Source organism: Camelus bactrianus, chromosome 27 (assembly GCF_048773025.1).
Source record: "Camelus bactrianus isolate YW-2024 breed Bactrian camel chromosome 27, ASM4877302v1, whole genome shotgun sequence".
Lineage (NCBI taxonomy): Eukaryota > Metazoa > Chordata > Mammalia > Artiodactyla > Camelidae > Camelus > Camelus bactrianus.
In genome coordinates, this window is record NC_133565.1 from 32,770,794 (window position 1) to 32,789,914 (window position 19,121).

General features: G+C 50.8%; 2 protein-coding genes across 8 annotated transcripts; one reads left to right on the forward strand and one right to left on the reverse strand.

The window, feature by feature from the left end:
- The first annotated feature begins 684 nt into the window (after window positions 1–684).
- FAM219B (family with sequence similarity 219 member B) lies at window positions 685–6,029 on the forward strand. Of its 2 annotated transcripts, none has more exons than XM_010955241.3 (5): window positions 685–948; window positions 1,157–1,244; window positions 1,931–2,008; window positions 2,439–2,487; window positions 3,987–6,029. In XM_010955241.3, exons 1-5 carry the CDS (start codon window positions 750–752, stop codon window positions 4,149–4,151), a joined length of 579 nt encoding a protein of 192 aa, XP_010953543.2. In that variant the 5' UTR covers window positions 685–749; the 3' UTR covers window positions 4,152–6,029. The 2 variants fall into 2 exon arrangements, with proteins under 2 accessions (XP_010953543.2, XP_045372804.2); XM_045516848.2 differs by having other exon boundaries at window positions 688–948; window positions 3,984–6,029.
- A 1,136-nt stretch (window positions 6,030–7,165) lies between these two features.
- On the reverse strand, window positions 7,166–14,066 carry MPI (mannose phosphate isomerase). Of its 6 annotated transcripts, none has more exons than XM_010955242.3 (8): window positions 13,962–14,065; window positions 13,362–13,489; window positions 12,336–12,536; window positions 11,459–11,600; window positions 10,866–11,048; window positions 9,082–9,255; window positions 8,193–8,401; window positions 7,166–7,891 (listed from the first exon to the last, which is right to left on the reverse strand). In XM_010955242.3, exons 1-8 carry the CDS (start codon window positions 13,975–13,977, stop codon window positions 7,673–7,675), a joined length of 1,272 nt encoding a protein of 423 aa, XP_010953544.1. In that variant the 5' UTR covers window positions 13,978–14,065; the 3' UTR covers window positions 7,166–7,672. The 6 variants fall into 6 exon arrangements, with proteins under 6 accessions (XP_010953544.1, XP_010953545.2, XP_074210182.1 ...); XM_010955243.3 differs by having other exon boundaries at window positions 12,336–12,552; XM_074354081.1 differs by having other exon boundaries at window positions 12,336–12,958.
- Between the last annotated feature and the right edge of the window lie 5,055 nt (window positions 14,067–19,121).

The window sequence follows — 19,121 nt, forward strand, 5'->3', positions numbered from 1 at the left end:
AGGTCACAAGCCATGACAGCTCCGTGCCCTGACATACACAAACTCAGTGCACTTTCACCCTTCTTTCCAAGCCCTATTTTGCCCTTGTTTGTCACTGTGAGACGGGTAATGACGTTGGTTCCATTTTAAAATGTGGAAACTGAGGCCTAGAAAGGATCAGGCCTCATCCAAGTTCTCTGGGCACCGCATGCTGCTGGAAATAACGTGGGCTTGGCGTTACATCTATCAGCCAACGCACTGCCTCGAGCTGTGTGACCTCCGCAAGGTCCTTGAACCTTTCTCTGGGGCCTGTTTCCTTTTCTGGGGAAGGGCGCCAATACCTCCCCTTCTCTACCGCTCTGTTCGGTTCAGTGCAGGCTCTCCCCCGTCCGCCCTTGAGGAGGTCTGGCCGTGGCAAGAGGACCCACGCGGAGACACTGCGGAGAGGGAGCGCGCGCCAGGGACACATCCGCGCCCTCCGGAGATAGCGATAATTAACTTCGACTAGAAACAGAACTTGGCTTGCCATACCTAGGATCAGTCCGACTACGAGGACCGCAGTGCGCCAGAAAGGAGCGACAAAAGCAACCCAGCCCCCGAAAGGGCGAGCCTTTGAACCGACCCCACAGTAGGCGGGGCCGGAAAGCTAGGGCGGGTACGCCCGCGCCTGCGCGCCGCCATCCGGCTCGAGGAGGGACCGCCTCCTTTCCGGCCGGCGGAGGGTTAGCCAGGAGGCGGGGCTCCGCGCGCGGTTGGGGCGTGGCCAGGCCATGGCTACCGCGGGGCCCAGTGGGCACGCGGCGCGGCCGTCTATGCCGGGTTCCCGGCCCGGCGGAGCCCAGGCTGCGGGGCCGCCTCGCGGGCGAAGCGATATTGGAGTCCCCCGACTCGGGGACCGGACCTCGGCGGCTGTGGAGAAGCGGGGGCCGTACATGGTGATGCGCGCGCCTTCCATTCAGGCCAAGCTGCGTGAGTGCGGCCCGATGGGGGGGCTTCTGCCTGGGCGGGCTGCCGCGTCCCCCGGGCGGGTTCTGGAGCCCCGCCGGGGCGACCCCGGAGGGGCACCTGCGTCCCGCTGCCGCCCCCGAAAATCTGTTCGGAAAGAGGGGGCTGCTGGTGTTTAGGAGACACGGCGGAGGAGGGAAGACCCCGCTGACCCGGGCCCTTTGCCTTGCAGAGAAGCACCGGAACCTGGCCAAGGCCGTTCTGCGGAGAAAAGGCATGCTGGGGGCCGCGCCGAACCGCCCCGACTCTTCAGCCAAAAGGTCTCAGCAGGCGCCACCTCCTCTCTGCACGCGTTTCCAGAGAAGGCCTTAGTCCTCAGGATGGCAGACAAGAGTACTTACGTTTAAGGCGGAGCTAGTGATTCCCCTGACGCCAACCTGTCAGGTTCACTGTTTTAAAATGGGAAAAGGAAGTGATGATGTCAGGGAAAGGGCTTTGCAGTAGTAGTTTTATCAGTATAGGATCATCCCCTGTGTAAGCTAGGGAGGAGCATAGTGGCTGGGGTCCCCAGGAGTGAGGATGGAGAGCAGTGTGGGAACAGTCAGGACTGTATTTTTTTTTTTTAACAGAATGGTAAACTCTGAGGGCTGCATGGAACCTTATCCAGGGCCTCTTTTACAAATAAGAGCTAAAACAGGTGAAGGAATTTACCCAAGGACTTTCCGTTTTTCTGTTCTTTGGTTAAATAACGTGGGAAGGTGGGGCTTCTCCTGATTCATTAAAGAGGACGCGTGCTTTTCCCAGGAGCAGCAGTGGGAGTGGTATGGGAGAAGTGCATATTCTGAGGAGCTGTAGCCAGATACAAGGGAGGCAGTGGGGGCTGTGTGACCAGGTAGAAGGCAAGTCAGTAGTGCAGTTAGTTCTTTTTCCATAGGAGCCAGGACTCTGGCTTTCCCTGTGAAATGCTGGCCCTTCATCTATGCTTGGTCTCTCCCCCATCTCTCAGGTCAGTGAAGTTTAACAAGGGGTATACTGCTCTTAGTCAGAGTCCAGATGAAAACCTGGTGTCTCTTGACTCTGACAGGTGAGTATTCTCCTTGGAAATACCCCTTGGGGAGTGACTTGGGTAAAACTGCGTATCACTTGCTTCGCTTATTGCCTGACTCTTCCAAGACCTTTTGTGCATGTTCCAGGGCTGCTGCTTCAGAGCACTATCCCTTCCCAGGATGACTTGCTTAGAGGACTCATAAGCTGCTCTTGGATTTGAAGCACCAACCTTGTCTGGGGAAATCATCCTGCCTATTATGTCTGCACTGTTAGTGACAGTGACCCTGCTCCTGCTGAAGCCAATGGAAGGAGCCATTTATACTCCTGGCAGATTCTGGGCTTGAGTTCTATGGTGTGTGGTCTTTGCTTCACAAGTCCCCCAGGCCCCACTGCGTGCTCTGCACCCTGCATTTGTAGCTGTGCTTCACAGGCATCTCCCTGAACTGACTGTCTTTTTCTTCTCCTAGTGATGGGGAGCTGGAATCCAGATACTCCTCCGGGTATTCCTCTGCAGAGGCAAGTCCAGAGCACCCTTCTGTGCAGGGCCAGGCTGCAGGCAGTGTCGCTGTCACTGCCAAATGCTTGTCTGGTTCCTGCTGTATGCACGGCACTGTGCCAGACTTCTGGTCTATTGTTCAGTCTTCTACTCTGCTCTCTTCCCTCAGCAGAAGTATAGGTGTCTGAGGAAGGCTATTGAAAGTCTAGGAGGCCATAGACACTTAGGGCTGGAAATGACCTCACAAGTTTTCTAATCCAGACCACCACTTAGAAAGGAATCCTCTTGATAAATCCCAGCTAAGCGTCTACTACCCTTTGCTTGTTTGAACACTTCCTGTAAGAGGGTACTCACTACCTCCAAGAAACCTTGCTGCCTGTCCTCCCCACAATACGCACAATTCCTTCTCCAGGTAGCTCTTACAGACGTCTTCCTTACTCATTTGAGATGTCTCCTGCAGCTTGGACTTAGTGGTCCTGGTCCTCCCTCCAGTGTCACACAGTCATGCTAGTCTCCCTTCTTTTGAGTGCTTTTATCTGACATCAGCATTCCTGTCCCTCCCTTTGCCGCCTTCCACCAAGCTTGCTTTTATCCAGGCCAAACAGCTTCTGTTCCTTCTGTTGTTCCATCTATGGGAACTGAGACCGAGATACTCTTGGCCTGTCCTTTTGGACATGTTTCCAGAACTGTCCCAGACAAAAACATGGGGACATAAAGTTTTGGCATGTGTGGCTTACTGCCTTTGACGGAGGTGAAGTGCTGGGGACCTGACTGTATACTTCTGGTATTTCTTCCATTATTCTCCTGGAAACCCTTGGCTACCCCCTGAGTTTCTGCCAAAGAGAATACAGGCAATCTGAAAACTATCCTTTTTGAATATCTGGATGCCTAAGATTGTTAGAACTAGGAAAAGAAAAATTAGCAGGATCCAGAGAAAGGCCTACACTCCCCAGTCTCATTTTCCTTCTGCTCAGTGGAACTGGTGAAGCCAGGTTGACAGGTTCTACTTTGCAAGGACTGAGCCCTGTTGGTATCAGAGGATAACATGTCTAACGGGCAGTGCATAAAAAGCTGTTCCCCACCCCGTTTCACTCTAACCCATATTCCTCTACCTTTCTACCCCATTGTTCTGGGATCATTATTCCATACTCTTCAGCCTTCATAGGGACCAATGTCGGTTCCCAGTGGGAATGGTTAGGGCTTGGCTTTCAAGCATAATCTGGAATTTACATCAGCTGCCTCAGGATTCTTTACTGATGGCAGCTTCTCTCGGGGTTAGTGACCGTGCAGCCTCGACAGTAGTGGCTCAGGCCCCTGGCTGGCTGCCTCTCACTGCTGGCTGAGGCACTGGTAGGAAAAGGTAGCACTTCCTCCTGTAATCCAGGGATGTGTGGGGTGGGCCTGAGGGTGGAGCATGAGCAGCAAGTTCCAGTAAGAGAATGTAGGTCTTCCTTTTGTGCAGCAGTTATTTCTGCCTTGCTGCCTGGCTAACAGTTCTCTCCTCTCCTGCTCTTAGCAGGTGAACCAGGATGTGAGCCGGCAGCTGCTCCAGGATGGGTATCACCTGGATGAGATTCCAGATGATGAGGACTTGGATCTCATTCCCCCCAAGCCTGTGGCCTCCTCAGCGTGTTCCTGCTGCTGGTGCTGTCTTGGGGACTCTTCCTCCTGCACCCTCCAGTAGACATAACCCCCTAAGATGGGTCCTGCTCACCATACCTGCGGAGTCCTGTGGGCCCTTCATAGGTCACAGTGCAGTGGGGAACTGCTGTCAGCCCCAGAATCACTGGAGGCACTGGCCCTCTGGGGAAGCCAGTGCCCTGCAGTTCCCCCTCGCCTGGTGCTTCTCAGGCCGGAGGCCCCCATCTGGGCCATAGGATGATAGGTGGAATTCTGCAGTTTTCCTCTGCTGTTGGAGCAGAGCTTGGAGAAATCACTTTAATAAGGGCAGGAACAGAGGAATTCTGGTTCTTACGGCGAGTGACAAAGTTGGCTAAGAGAAAAACTTGAAGACATCTTAACTGGTATTTGTCATCATGCTCTACGGAGGGAAAAGGAGAGCTTTTGTGCCCAGGCTGTGCTGGATGGTGGTGTATGGAGGCAGAAAATAGCACATTATGGCTTGTAGCTGTAATATTCAAAACTATTTGGGACCAGGTCATTTCAAGAAATTCCATATGCTCGCTTCCTCTTCCTAGCTCCAAGATGGGTTACATGTTTGACCTTCAAGAGAGCATAAAGCAGGGCCCTTTGACCCTCTTCTGGTTGTGTCTGTTTGACTGTGGCAGGGAGAACAGGTTACTTGATGGTCCCTGGACTCAGAGCATCCCCATCTGGTCTACCTGTCTGGGTGGGCTTAATAACTTGGTCAGTCCATCCCTAGTTAGAGAAAAACTGCTCTACCATGTGGATAAAATTTGTCTTTCCTGGTTGCCATTCGTCACCTTGGTCTTATACGGTATTTTCACCCAGTCTGAGCTAAGGTTGGGTGAAGGTATGGAGCTCACCCCAGGAGCCTGCAGTTTTTAATTACCAGCAGAGGGAGCTGCAGGAGCAGTCAAGTGTCTGATTTTTTAAACTTGAGAAGGAGCAATGGCTGAGAAGTATACTGGCGCAGCTGTGTGGGCTCTGACGTAGATGGAGGCTCACAGACAGGATGGGGAGGAGGGACCTGTGAAAGCTCCCAGGGCCCCTGCCTGAGGAGATAATCTTGTCATTGTAGAGGGCCTCCCTTCACCCTAGCGAGAACCATTCTGTTGCATCCAGATTCCTCTGACCGCAGCATGGGCCTCAGTGGATACTCGGGGATTGGAGTTTACAGTAAACCTCTGGGTGCATCACAGCCTCTCTCAGCCCCTGGTCTGAGCATAGCAAAGACAGGAATCATTTCCTCTATGACCTCCACTAGATAACATCTCTTGCAATACCAGGCCTCTCTGGAACTTAGTTTTTTAGTGGGTTTTTTTTTTTTTTTCCGGCCTTACCAAATAGGACTGAATGGGAGTGGACAGAGTCCCTAGCCTAAGGGGTATGGTAGTCAAGATTAGGGTGTGGCCCCAACTTGGGATCCTACCTAGCCTGTTGCTTCATTTGGTTAGGACAGTAGCCTGAGTGTTTGACAGCTGCTGGGGGTAAAGATGGCAGCAGGACCCCAAGACCGAGGCCCTCTGTTGGTCACTGCATAAATCACTGGTGTATTTGACTGCACCTCTCCCTGGAATGTTCCAGAGCTGGTTGATCCTGTGTGGGTGGCATTACCTTTGTAGAAAAAGTTGCAGGAACACTGTGCCTGCCAGCAAGGCAGGGTAGAAATGGTCAATTGTTTGGGGCCAGAAGCCACAGGCTAAAATGTCACCAATACAGGCACAAAGGTGCCTAAAACCAAACTGCCTTAATTAAGAGTGCTGGGCGTTTGTAGGTGACAGCGCTCTGGGGAGGCAGGGGTGAACTCGGGCTTACCTCACAGATGGGAGTGGTACCGTATGGTGTTTACAGAGTACAGAACTCTTGGCTTAGGCTTCTTCAGCCCTGTAAGTTTACAAGAATAAATACAGTCATGCTAGTTGAGCTGTCTCTGTGTTGCAATAAGCATTTTTAAGGAAGGCCTAGACCAGTCACTGCTCCTGAGTTCTGAAATGAACAATAGCCTAATAGCCCCAACTGTGACATTCTTCTAAGGACCTCTCCTTTCTCCTGTTCCCAGCGGGCATCATTTTCAGGCCTGTTCACTGGAGACCATGGCTGGAACAGGCCTTTGCATATCACTTCTGTTTAGAATGAGTTCCCTTTGGCAGACTCTTTATTCCCAGGTTTGTTTTTTTTTCAAGCTGAAAAAAATTTATTGGAGGCCAAAAAAATAAAACCCAGAACAGATTGGCTAACTGGAAGGTAGTTTCCTAGAATTCCATCTGTACAGTTCTAGTGTGGGCAGCCGCCCCCAAAGATCCTTTTGTGTGAGTTTAATCCCCTACCCCACAGGAAGAAGCCACCAACCTGGGTCTCTGCTTAGTCTGGGGGACAGGACCTAAGACTGCTGGTCAGAAACTTCAGTGGCACAACAGACAGCTGTGCAGTCTCCTGCAGAGGTGTGACCTGGAGGGGAGGCCCGGGGAGAGTAGATGGTTTCCCAGGTAGTTCCCACCAGGGTAGGAAAAAAGTAGCTGTGTTTCTCCTCTTAGCACTAACTGGACTGGACTGTCCTGTCCCTGGGTCCCTCTATCCAGTGACTGAGTGTGCTCTGGAGAAGTGGCTGACAAACTTTCTCTGTGAAGAGCCAGTCAGTACACTTGGCTTTGCAGGGCACACCGCCTGGCACACCTACTCACTTTGCCATTGCAGCCTGAGAGCAGCCGGACGGCATGTAAATGGATGGACGTGGCCGGGTCCAGCCTGCTGGCCTTAGCCTGCTGATCCCTGCCCTAAGGTCAGCTGAAACGCTGGAGAGAAGGATCTTGCACTGACAGTGCCTATCCCTGGACCCACCCTCCACTGGCTGCTGGGCCGGAGGGCCCCCAGCGTGCCTGCAAGCCCTGCAGCTGAGGCTCAGAGGGCCACCTCTCCCACGCCTTCCTATAAAAGGCCTCTGAGTCTAGCCTGCCCACCCCAGGGAGCTGCCTGACAGGAATAAAGCAAAACCTGGGCAGCATCCAGGGAGGGCTCTTTCAGCCCACTTCAGAGACTGGAATGGCAAAGGCTGAGTGCTGTTTAGCCCACAGGCTTCAACACAAGTGATCTTTAATTGCTTTGACACAGCCAGAGTGAGAGCAGTGTTAGTCCACAGGCCTCCCCTTTTCCCTCTGCAGCTGAGAAAACGGGCAGTCCCAGGGCCAGAACCCTGTTCTCACAAACCATTACCTCCCTTCTTGCTGTGACCGATGCTGAGCTATTCATAGATCTCATCAGCCCGCCTACTGCCGAGGCCGGCACAGAGCTGCTGCTTCCTGCGCTGAGAAGAGACCGGTCCAAGTGCGGGGGGGATACAAGGGGACTGTCAGCCTTAGTCCTTCGTGGGCCCCTCCTACCGGGAGGAAGATGGTTCAGCCTGCTCAGGAGTCACTGCCTCTTCAAGTGTACTGCTCTACCCCAGCTCTTTCCGGGTATACCCAAAGAGCCCAGAGCAGGGAAGGGGTCCGGGCTGGGCTTGAGGATGTGAGGCTGGCCAGGATTAGGGTGACTGGCAGAGGAGAGCCAGGAAGGCTGTGGCCTCTACAGCAGACAGCAGGCACGGAACATCAGCAAGTCCTTAGGCACAGTGAGCTTCAGTGAGACACATTCATTGGCTCCAATGAAGAGCACCCCACCACGCTGCAGGGGGATTGCTGCCTGGGCTGTGGGGGTGCTGGCTGTCACTGTCCCCTGCACCATCAGGAGGATGCTGGCGGAGTCCAGGGCCAAGACCTTGTATTCAGTGATGGAGCCAGGAACCTGGGCAGGAAGAAACCGCTGGATGGAGTAGTCTGAGCTGCCGTCAGGTCACAGGGGGCCCAGGACAACCCCAAGGGCAGTGAAAGGGAGAGCTCTGACACCTCCCTCACTACTCAGGCTCTCGTCAGCATGGAAGCCCTTGTCTGGTCCCTGGTCCAGAGCAGAGTGGGCAGGCCCCGCAGCCATGCCCGACCACGTGAGCTTGACAGAGAGGAAATCCAGCCCCGGTACACTCCACATTGTGGCCCTTGCCAGGATTCTTCCCAGCACACAAAAGACACCCACCATGCCCCCTACTCACCTCCATCTTCATAACAGTGAAGTCTGGCACAGGAGGATCATAGATAAAGAGGTAGGGGTCTTCCTGGCTCCGGGCTGGAGGAAAGAGCCTGTCCTGGCTGGGGCTGGGGGTATAGCTGAGCATTTCACACAGAGTTGGCACATCGATGAACTTAGGTGTTAGGCCAGCACGCACTGTGTTGTCTGAACATGCCATGCACTCCACACAGTCTGGGGACAGACAGTTGTCATGTGCTAAGCTAATGAAGGATGCCTTGGAGTTTGGCTCTTCAGGGCTGGGCCTCCTAACCTGAGCACCACGAGCCCCCTGCAGAATTAGGTAAAAATATGTGAATTGCAATTTCTGTGAGAATGGGCTTAGATATAACAAAAACAGATGACATGTCACCCACATTGTCAGGGGGAGTCATATTAACCCCTGGGGGAAACCCAACCCTCCCGACACTTCGTACTCTCCCCTTCTACCATAGAATCCTGTCCATGAGTAGATAAACAGCCAACAGTGAAAACGTGACATGCTTCTGTGGCAATGTGTATTTTAACATAAAAGCTCTGCGTAGCTAGGACAGACATGGGAAGGCAGTGTGATGCAGGGGGGAGAACAGTGGCCTTGATCCGATACAGCCTGGATTCAGGTTGTTCCCACACATTTACAGGGCTTAACATGAGAGTGTCATGACCTCACAGGGTTGATGTGAGGATCCAGGCAGTGTCCAACACCAACATCATCCCTGTTGGTCACTTTCCTGCTGACCCCAGGAACCCTGGGAGGTCAGAGCTTGACAGGACTTAAAGGTGGTCTCCTTGACCAGTCCCTCCTGCTTTTGTCCAGATGGGGAAACAAGGCCTGAGGGGGATGCAGTGGGGCTCACTGCCGAAATGGGGCTCACCTCCTTTCAGGTAGGCATGGGGCACGTTGGCCTCCAGAAACATGGCCTCCCCCGGCTTCAGGGTAAGCAGGTTCAGGAAGTAGATGGCAAAGCATCCAATGTCACCTGGGTACTGCTGGTGCAGCTGCAGCAAGAGCTCCCCACAGACGTCCTCCATGTTGTTTCCAGCAGCCACTGAGGGTCACAGAGCCCCCCAAGGCCACTTAGGAACACTCGAACACTCGCTGGTGGTCACAGCCCCACCCTGGCCAGGGAGAGTCCTGGGCAAGTCCCTGCCCACAGGAGTCCAGAAATTGGTGGGCATGTGCGCATAGTCACATCTCAGCCCTTGGGGGCCAGGCTTCCTTGATACTCCAGCCACACAGATGCCATCTCCCCCATCTTGACGTTCTACATGCCCACCACTATGCTAGGCACTGAGGGCTAGAGTGTCGTCCTTTTGGACAGTGGTTCTCAGCCTCAGCATTACTGACATTTGGGCCAAATAAGTCTCTGTTGGAGCTGTTCTGTGCGTTGTAAGATGTTTAGCTGCATCCCTGACCTCTACCCACATACCACTGGCGCCCCAAACCCAGGTTTGACAAGCAAACATATCTCCAGATTGCCAACCTGGAGATTGCCTGGTTGAGAACCACTGCTCAGGGAGGAGCTCAAAATCTATTTAGGAGATAACCCAAGGGTTCCTAACTGTCCCAGTTAGCCCAGGCCTTCCCCCTTTCTTAGTACCAAAAATCATTCAGTCCCAGGTAAACTGAAATGGTTGGTCGCCCCAGACAGCAAGAGGCAGAATGCAACCAACAGCTAAACTGTGTCCTGGAGACTGACCAGGGGAGAGTGAGCTCAGCCTGGGCTAGAGTGGCGAGGAAGGGCGGTAAGCCGAGTTTCCCTGAGTGTGCAGGGAAGGGGGAGTAACAGCAGAGCGTATCAGTGCGACATGAAGAAACCAGCCGGTCTGGATTGGAGGGTTGTTCTGAGTCTTAATGCCTATTCTGTGCTAAGCACTGGGGGCACACAAAGGTCAAGGAGACAGGTGCCCAGCCTAGAGAAAAGCCCAGTTTTAACAACTGTGCATGTGGTGACACCTACTCACAGGTGCTCAGGGCTGTACCTGACGTATGAACAGGTGTTACGGGAGCTCCAGGCAGAAGTAATCAGCTCTGCTGTGAGTGCCGGAAGCCCTCAAGGGAGGGGCATGCCAGCCAAGAAAACACCAAAAAAAAAGTAGGGTAAGGTTGGGTGAAATAAATAGATCCTTGTGGCTCAAAGGTTGCAGGGGAAATGTAGAGACAGAACCAGAAGACTTCTGGGGTCGCCTGGAGAACGGGCTAGGCCTCATCACGTGTGCCACATAAGCTCCTAGCAGAGAGTCCATCCTGCCTCGTTTTTCACTGGCAGGATGTATTGACTCCCCAACCAAAAGGTGACACAACCACACCCATCACAGTCATTTCCTGAACTCTCCTTAGTTAGCACAAGGTTGGGCACAGAGCAGGTATTTAAGGAAAGATCTACTGATTGAGAGCTCTGGACTTGAGACATTTTAATAGTCTTCCAGGACAACCTGTCTCCAACCATCTAGAGAAGACGGACGATTAGCAAGCAGCACTCAACCTAGGGCCCTGCTCCACAGAGACGGGGGAAGTGCTAAGTCATTAACAGGCCATCTAAGTCAGGCCCATCTTTGTGTTCTCCTTGAGCAAGGGGAGACAGAGCACTATCCCCCCAGCCTAGTGTCTGTGCCAGGGGCCCACGATGGGACACCGACCCAGGCCTAAGACACCCACCTTGTTGGGAGATCCGCTTCACCAACAGGTTGAGCTGCTCCACCACTACCTTCTTCTCACTTTTCATCAGGTGGGAGAAACAGCTCTGCAGGGCAGAGGCCACAGCCTGGGAGTCGCAGCTCATGCTCTGCTTCAGCTGTGTGGCTGCATTATCTCCAATTAGAAACTGGAACTCAGGCACCTCTGCAGGAAGGTCAGGCCGGGGCCCATATCAGGAATGGTTAAGATGGAGCCCAAAAAAGTGGGAAGCTGGAGAAGCCCCCCCCCCATATCATCCCTAACCAAGAAGCCAGGCAATGCTATGCAAGCTCTGCAGTCAAAGTGACTGCTCGCCACCAGCCCTCAGCAACCACACCTGAGCCTGGTCTCATGGGCCTGCTCCAAAGGCTTCAAGAATTCATGAGGTCAAATTAACCAAATGGTAAATCAACTATACTTCAGTAAAAATTTAAAAAAAGGAATTCATGAGGTCAGCCAGCCCCTCTATTCCTGTGACATTCTTCTGTTCTCTGCTACTGTTCCAGCTCTGCCCTGGGCTCCCCCATGCATTCTAGGCCCATTGCGCATGCTTTCAGCATTTTGCCCAACCTTACTTGTCAGAAAGGTGACAATCTCCTCAACTGGCCGGAAGCCACATAAGCCCTGGAAGGAGGTGAGGGCAATGGCAATCTCTGGCTTATGGTTGGCATCAGGGTAGTGCTGTGGAGCCTGGAGGTGCAGCTTCTCTGCCAGCTCCTGTGGGATGGCCAGGGGAAGAGGAGGATGGTCATGGTACAGCCATCACATAGCAGGACACCAGTCCCACTACCCTCCCCAGTCGCCAGGCAGCAGTGGCTTCTAACCCCTGGCAATGAGCCCAGTCAAGGCATAATTCGGAAACTTGGGGTTCAGCCAACACAGGCAGGTGGGCTAAATCTGGGGGAGAGCTGGGACAAATTTATGAAGCCTGGCTTGCAAATCAGGAAACCCAAACACCAAGCCAAGCTCCGACATTAATAAGCCGTGTGACTCTGGGTCAATCCCTCTTCTCTGGGCGTTACTTTCCCCATCTAGAAATGAGGACTCTGGACAGAAAAATCCTTAGGCTGTGACTCACAGGCTTGTGCAGAAAAGACTATGGAAGTGGAGCTGAGGCAATGACTAGGGTACCTGCCCTGTCCTAGGTGACATCTCCCAGAAAGCCAAGTGGAAAATGGCAGACATAAATAGTCCTGGGCTGACTGAGGGGAGGCCAGGAACAAGCTTGGAAAAACTCCCCTGGCACAGGCTGGTCAGCTGTCCACTTACCAGCAGCTGGCCTTGCAGAGCTAAACTGAAAGTTGTCAGGCCTGGATTTAGTTTTGGTCTGGAGCCTGGCATTGGGCAGGGAGCGGTGGGGGTGGGGTGGTAAAAGCTGCAGTAAAAGTTGTGGGAGGGCCTTGACATATGCTTTTCTCTACCTGACCTCTGCAACCTACACTGATCCTGTACCTTATTAGGATGTGCCTGGATGGACAGGGCCGTTTCAACCGAGAGCACTTTGAAGAGGAAGGGCAGCTTGCCATTAAAGGTATCCTTGACCTTTGAGCCCAAGCAGTCCTGGTTCTCAGCAATCCATTGGCCCAGGGTCTTCTGTGAGATGCAGTTGTCAAGAATCTTGGCATCTCCTCGAGGGTGGGTCCCCATCCACAGCTGTAAAAACAGGAAACTTGGGAGGGAAAAAGGAAGAATCTGGCACCAACAGCTGGTGACCCAATTCATTACCCTGTGCACCCCATAGGGCAGCTGATTCCTGAGATGGGCCTCCCAAGACTGGGTATAAATTCCATCACAGACACACATCAGGGCAGCAGACCCCAGAACATCGGGGGTCAGGAGACCAACACTCTAGTCCAGGCTCTGGCTCCAACCAGCTGTGGAGGCTTGGGGTAGTTATGCCCAGTCTCTGGGTCTCAGTTTCCTCATCTGTCCAGTGAGGTGAACGACACTTGCACTGTCACGGTCAGTGAAAAGCTCTGACTCTCAAATGGCTCTGTGAGGGGTTTAAGTAAATTCATTTATTGCAGTCTCAGAAGCAGAGGCTAAAGTCTTCCTGTGCTTTGGCTTTTTCTCTGCTAAATGGGCAGAAGAAAGATACATTTTAGATTATTAAAAATGTCAAAGTTAGTCAAAGTAAAAATTTTAATTGTCAAGGAGGGCTGAATTAAATTCAGTAAGTGCTAAAAATATAGGTAAAATAAGATAAATTAAAATAAAATTTAGCAAGTGCTGAGCGTTCTTGAGGGAAGCAAGAGGGTACTGGAAATCCCAGTCTACTATGACAAAACCTGACTTCTTTTGGTGCTACCGTCTGGATTCATTGACCTGCACAGATCTGAAGAGCCAAGAGGGCCTCCTCCTTCTTTGCTGCCTCCCCTTTCCAGCCAATCCACATGACTTGCCTCTGGCCCTTTAAGTGGAAGAGTCCCTTGGTCTCAGCTGTTGCTAAAGTAAGCTGAAATACAGCCCAGGTCTCACCTCTGCATATGGCTTGTCCTCTGAGATCCGAGCCAGTGGGTCACTGCTGGCCAGCAGCCGAGCCACTTCACTGTTAGAACCCATCTTCCCCCAGGCATACTGCTGCACCACACAGGACAGTGGGAATACTGGGGGTACAGACAGAAAGTCAGCTTCCACACTCCTGAGGCCTGACCCCACTTCTCCCGGGAAACTAGACTCGAGCAGAGGGTTTTGTCTGGGGAGAGTCAGTAAGAGGTTTGTAGGCTGTTAGCTGAGACCTTTCTCCTTTGCTGGCCTCGATGTAAAACGGGCAGTAAGGACCTTCTGCTGACTTGAGGCAGAAAGTTGTGTTGAGATGACCGGGAGGAAGTAGGAGGAACCTATTCCACCGCACCTCGTCTCGAAATAACCAACGCGCAGCTCCCTCTTTCTCAAGACCCTCTTTCGAGGGCTGCAATAATGACTCAATCCCCAACCTAAGTGCCCCCTCGTCTACCCGGCGCCCATTTATCCTTCCGCGGAGCCTTACAGGTGGGTTCGACCTGGCATATCAGGTCGGGAAGGGTCCGAGGACGCGACCCACCCCCACAGTCGCTGGTACCCCAGCCAACAGCCCACCTCGTTGAGCGGCCATCCTCGCGGAACCCGGTCTGGCTTCTCTCACGTATACCTTTCCCGGCAGCACCCGCGGCCCTTCTGCGCCCGGAGCTTCATGGGAAATGTAGTTCCTCGAGCGCCTTCTAGGAGGCGCGTGCGCCCCGCGCGTCCACCCCTCCCACTCTGAATCCCCCCACCCTCCAGCTCTCAGGAGGACCGTCCACCAGCCTAGAGGCCTCCAGCTCGCAATCTTGGGTCTCAGCATTCCTTCCTTCATCACTCACCTGTCACATATTTATTGAGAATGTGCTAAATGCCGCAGGCTGTTCTGAGGGCTGGAGATACATCCGAGAACGAGATAAGAATTACTTTGCCTTTGTAGAACTGACATTCTGGTAACGGGAAGACTGCAAACAAATATAATAAGTAAATCACATAGTAAGTTGAAAGGTAAGTGCTACAAAAAGTAAGGGGAGTGGGTGGGAGTGCAAGGCAGTTTGTAGAATTTAAAAGGTTGTCTAGTTATGGCTCATTGAGAAGATGAGTTGGGAGCTCAGACTTGGAAGTGAAGAGAGAATGTTCTGGGCAGAAGATACAGCTAGAGCAAAGGCCCTGAGGTGGGAACGTGGAGATGTGCCTGTCATATTCTGGAGTAAATAGCAAAGAGGCCAGAGTGGCTGGAGCAGAGTAAGCAGGATGGGCTGTCGCAAATGAGGTGGCTGGAGAAGAAAGGCAGCAGGCAGAACTTTGTAGACTATTGTGAGGACTTCGGGTTTTCATTAGCAGGTTTGAGCAAAGAATTGCTGTGATCTCAGCAGGAATTCACCAATGCTTATGATGATGGCAAATGTCACATGCAAAGCCCTTAATCTGTCTGAGTTTCTTCCTCTGTAAACTGGGGATAATAATGCTGGGCTGACCGGCTTGTTGGAGGGTCAGATGGGATGATGTGGGACTCAGGAAGGCAGTCAGTTCTTGGTGCTCCTCTGACTCTCCCTGACTTAAGAACTGCAGGACTCAAACCCCAGCTTCTCCTTCAGACTGAGCTGCTCACAAGTCACAGACAGAAAAGTCAGGGGAAGTCACCAGGAGCTCTGCATGGCGAAGGCTGGGCTGAGCCTTGACCGTGAAGTAATCTTTCTATATACTGTGGAGAAAGAATCTGACAACTGGACCTCCTCAGTCAACAGCCCAGGAAGAGGGCAGCCAGCCAGAGGGGCCCCGGAACATAACAGCCAAAGCTCCAGGGAACCTGGAGTGAGGATCTACAGTCCTGAGTCTGCCTTCCCTTCCCCGCCTTCCCCACTGTCCCCACCGCCTCTACCATCCATGTCCAGGGGAAAGAGGGGCTGCTGTTTCCTCTGCAATGTTCTGCCCAACTGTGGACATTGATATCCCCAAGGATTCCCTGGCTCAAATAAGTCAGCCTGCATTTCAAAGGAAGATTCACCATACACCAAGGAATAATAAAACAGAAAACACAAGAACCATACAAACAGCATATCTCACATAACCTCCTACCTTTGAACCCCCTCATCCCTTCTCCCCGGACCCCTCCTAGCCATATGAACCTTCTGAGAGAAGAATGAGGGATTAGTCTAGGCACAGGGGGTTCTTGGAGCACCTCGCACTACCACCATTTCTGAAGTCCAAGTCACTTTCTCATAGTATCTCTGCCTAGAGAAGGGAGAACGTAGATTGTTGGGACAGGCAGAGCCCCCACCCCACACCACCCTCCCTACACACAGAAAAATATATCTGTAAAGGAAACTAGGGTGTTTGGGGGAACCTAGAACCTTTCACCCTTAACTCTCGCTTGTTAAGCTGTAATAGAACTGATCACACTTTATTATCTAGTGATGATCTGCTTTCCTCTCTCTCTCCTTCTAGACCGTGTTTAATTCAGCTTCACATTTCTGTCAGTGCCAAGTTGAGGGCTCCAGCTGTAATAGCAGCTAACATTCATTGTTTGTCATGTACTAAACACTGTGCTAGCCCTTTTCAAGAATTCTCTCACTTCATTCTCAAGACAAGCCAATGAGGTAGGTACTGCCATTAGCCCCATTTTTGAGATGAGAAAAATGGATCTCAGAGAGGTTAACTGGTCCAAGAGCAAAGAGTTGCAACCTGCTATACATCTTCCCTTGTTGAATAAGTGAATGAGTGAATAAATGCATGATGTCCCTTCCACAGGGAAGCAGACAGATCTCAGGGGTCTTCAGAGACAGATGAGTGGGAAAGCATCAAACTGAAGATATCAAATTCCATTCTTTCTTCACCAATCCATCAATGTACTTGGCTGGGAAGATGAGGAGGAGGCAGGACAGCCTTATGTTGTGTGGACTGCTCTCCTCTTAGGCTGCAGACTGCAAAGATCTCTGTAGGCTGCCTGTGATGCTGTGACATAACTGGCTCCTGACCAGAGCTCCTAAAACCGTTGTAATTTCCTAAACAGTAAGAGTGCTAGGGGCATCTTTGGTTCTAATATTTGGTCTTTGACCCTGGTTCCTGACAAAGAGTTCCTAAGTTCCTTGGAATTTCCCAGGTGATCGGAGCATTTTTTGTCCTAATGAGGCAACTGTTGGTGGGCTCCCAGGTTGCTGCAGGATAGGGGATGGTCACTAGAAAGACTAAGCCATGGTTAGAAGCTTGGAACCTTCAGCCACATCTCCCATCCTACAGGGAGGGGAGAGACTGAGTTAACAATCATCATGCCTACATGGTGAAGCCTCCATAAAAATCCCTGAACTACTAGGTTTAGAGAGCTTCCAGGTTGGTGAACACATCCCCTTACCAGAAAGATGGCACACCTCTGCTCTACAAGGAAAGAATTTCCTATGCTCAGGACCCAGACCTCACCCCATGTATCTCTTCAACTGGCTGTTCATCTGTATTCTCTACCATATCCTTTATTATATAATAAGCCCATAAACATGTTTCCCTGAGTTCTGGAAGCCATTCTAGCAAATTATTGAACCTAGGGAGGGGATCATGGGAACCTCAATTATAGAAATACAGCTGAGAATGACCTGGGCCTTGCAATTGGCCTCTAAAGTGGGGACAGTCTTTTTTTTTTTTTTTTTTTTTTGAGAATATAATCATCTCTAAATTCAAATGGTAAATTTATCTTTTTCACTTTTCATATTAGGTAGAATTGTTATGATTTGACTGCACATATACAATATATTGCATGTAAATACAGATATATTGCACATTTTTTTAGTTTACATATATGTACTGTTCATTGTTTCCAAGAACAGTTTAGAGCTTTAGCTTTTTTTTTTTAATGAGGGGGAGGTAATTGGGTTTATTTATTTATTTATATTTGGAGGAGGTACTGGGGATTGAACCCAGGACCTTGTGTATGCTAAGCATGCACTCTACTGCTTGAGCTGTAGCTGCCCCCCTAGAGCTTTAGCTTTTTAAACTTACACAGTTATCAAAGGAATAAAGCCAACCACAAAATAAGAATCAACAGAATGCAGTGATCCAATTACAAAGGACAATCAAATGTGCTTACATATATTCAAGAAATCAGTCATCTAAATTATAAATAATAAGTAGTTAATTTACGTCCTTTTTTTTAGATTCCACATATAAGTGATACTATATGGCATTTTTCTTTCTCTTTCCAGCCTATGAAGTGGGGACAGTCTTGTGGGACTGAGCCCTTACTTAACCTGTGAATCTGACATGTTAGCTACTATCCAGGTAGACAGTGTCAGAACTGAATTGAATGACCTCCATCTGGTGTCAGAGACTTGGTCACATGTCTGGTTAGAGAAATGTTCTGTTTGACTAGTAAAGGAGAAACACAAGAGTTTTCCCTTACACTGCCCTAGAGGGGTGGCCGGAGTGGGGGGGTAGGGTAAGTAGTTTCTAAGGGGACACAAACATAGATCCTTTCCCATTCTTCCCATTCTCCCTCCTGAGGAGATTTCCTGGAGACATGTTGATCTGGACCCAGAAAAGTGGGTGAGGGAAACAGTAAACATTTACTACATGCCTATCATGTGCTTGGTACTATGTTGGTGCCAGAAATACAAGAGTGAGCAAAACAGATGCTACTCCTACCCTTGTGGAGCTTACAGTCTAGTGCGAGAGAGAGACAAACAAATAACCACCTATATAAGTGTGGACTTACAATCTGCAGTAGGTGTTATGAAAGAAAAGCACAGGATAATACAGAGTTTATGTTGTGGGGGAGGGGCTGATCTAATCTATAGTGAAGAGAAGCTGCTCCTGAGGAAGGGGCATGTAGGCTTGGATTTGAAGGATAAGTATGAGTTAACTAGAGGATGATGAGGGCATGGGCTAAGAGCACATCAGAAAGAGAAAAAGTCCTGTGCAAAGGCACTGAGGCAGGAAGTTTGAGTAACTGAAAAGTCACTAGGAGGGCTAGAATGCACAGTGGTGGGGGGTGGGGGTAAGCACAAGAAGAAATGGGAAGGATTGATAGGTGGGGGCAGATCTTGCAGGACCTAGAGGCCAAACTGAGAAGTTGAGCCTTTACAGAAAATAATTGAAGGGTTTTTTTAACCTTTTTTCTTTTTTTAAAGTCAGTATAGTTAATTTACAATGTTGGTTTAGTTTCAAGTGTACAGCAAAGTGATTGTTTCATATATACATTCTTTTTCAGATTCTTTTCCATTATAATTACAAGTTATTGAATATTGTTCCCTCTGCTATACAGTACGCCCTTGTTGTTTATTTGTTTTATATATAGTAGTGCGTATACGTTAATCCCAAACTTTATCCCTCCTCCCAATTGAAGAATTTTAGACAGAAACTTCCATAGTAATTTTGGCCCTTTGAATTATCTCTTGTTACAACATGAACAACAGACTGATTACTGTACTCGTCCAGAGTAAGGAATGACAGTGGCTGGATTCAGTGGCAGCAGAAAAGTACAAAGCCAGAAATAAGGGGCATGAATCGGCTATCTCCCTCATGGCTGATGGCTCTTATTGCTGAACTCCCTCATTCACTTAGTAAATGCTTGATGCCCAGGTTAATTCTAGCTCAGGCCCTAAACCTGTCTGGGCTCAGGGATCCTTACCCCTAAAACGATAAAACTTGACCTCAGGAGGCAAGGCCTAAAAGAAGCAGCGCTCAGCTAGGATGGGGACAGCCTCTCGGCTCGGCGCTTACAACCAGAACCTTTTCCTGGCTCTCCAGTCA

What these genes read in the sequence shown, in the direction of transcription:
- FAM219B (XM_045516848.2), top strand. Translation starts at nt 750, where the DNA reads ATGGCTACCGCGGGGCCCAGTGGGCACGCGGCGCGGCCGTCTATGCCG. An exon ending in CCCGACTCTTCAGCCAAAAG is followed by an intron (nt 1,245 to 1,930) that starts GTCTCAGCAGGC and finishes CCCATCTCTCAG; the next exon opens with GTCAGTGAAGTTTAACAAGG. An exon ending in GTGTCTCTTGACTCTGACAG is followed by an intron (nt 2,009 to 2,438) that starts GTGAGTATTCTC and finishes TTCTTCTCCTAG; the next exon opens with TGATGGGGAGCTGGAATCCA.
- MPI (XM_074354081.1), bottom strand. Translation starts at nt 12,686, where the DNA reads ATGTGTGTCTGTGATGGAATTTATACCCAGTCTTGGGAGGCCCATCTC. An exon ending in GATTGTCACCTTTCTGACAA is followed by an intron (nt 11,049 to 11,458) that starts GTAAGGTTGGGC and finishes ACCTTCCTGCAG; the next exon opens with AGGTGCCTGAGTTCCAGTTT. An exon ending in GAAGCGGATCTCCCAACAAG is followed by an intron (nt 9,256 to 10,865) that starts GTGGGTGTCTTA and finishes TGTGACCCTCAG; the next exon opens with TGGCTGCTGGAAACAACATG.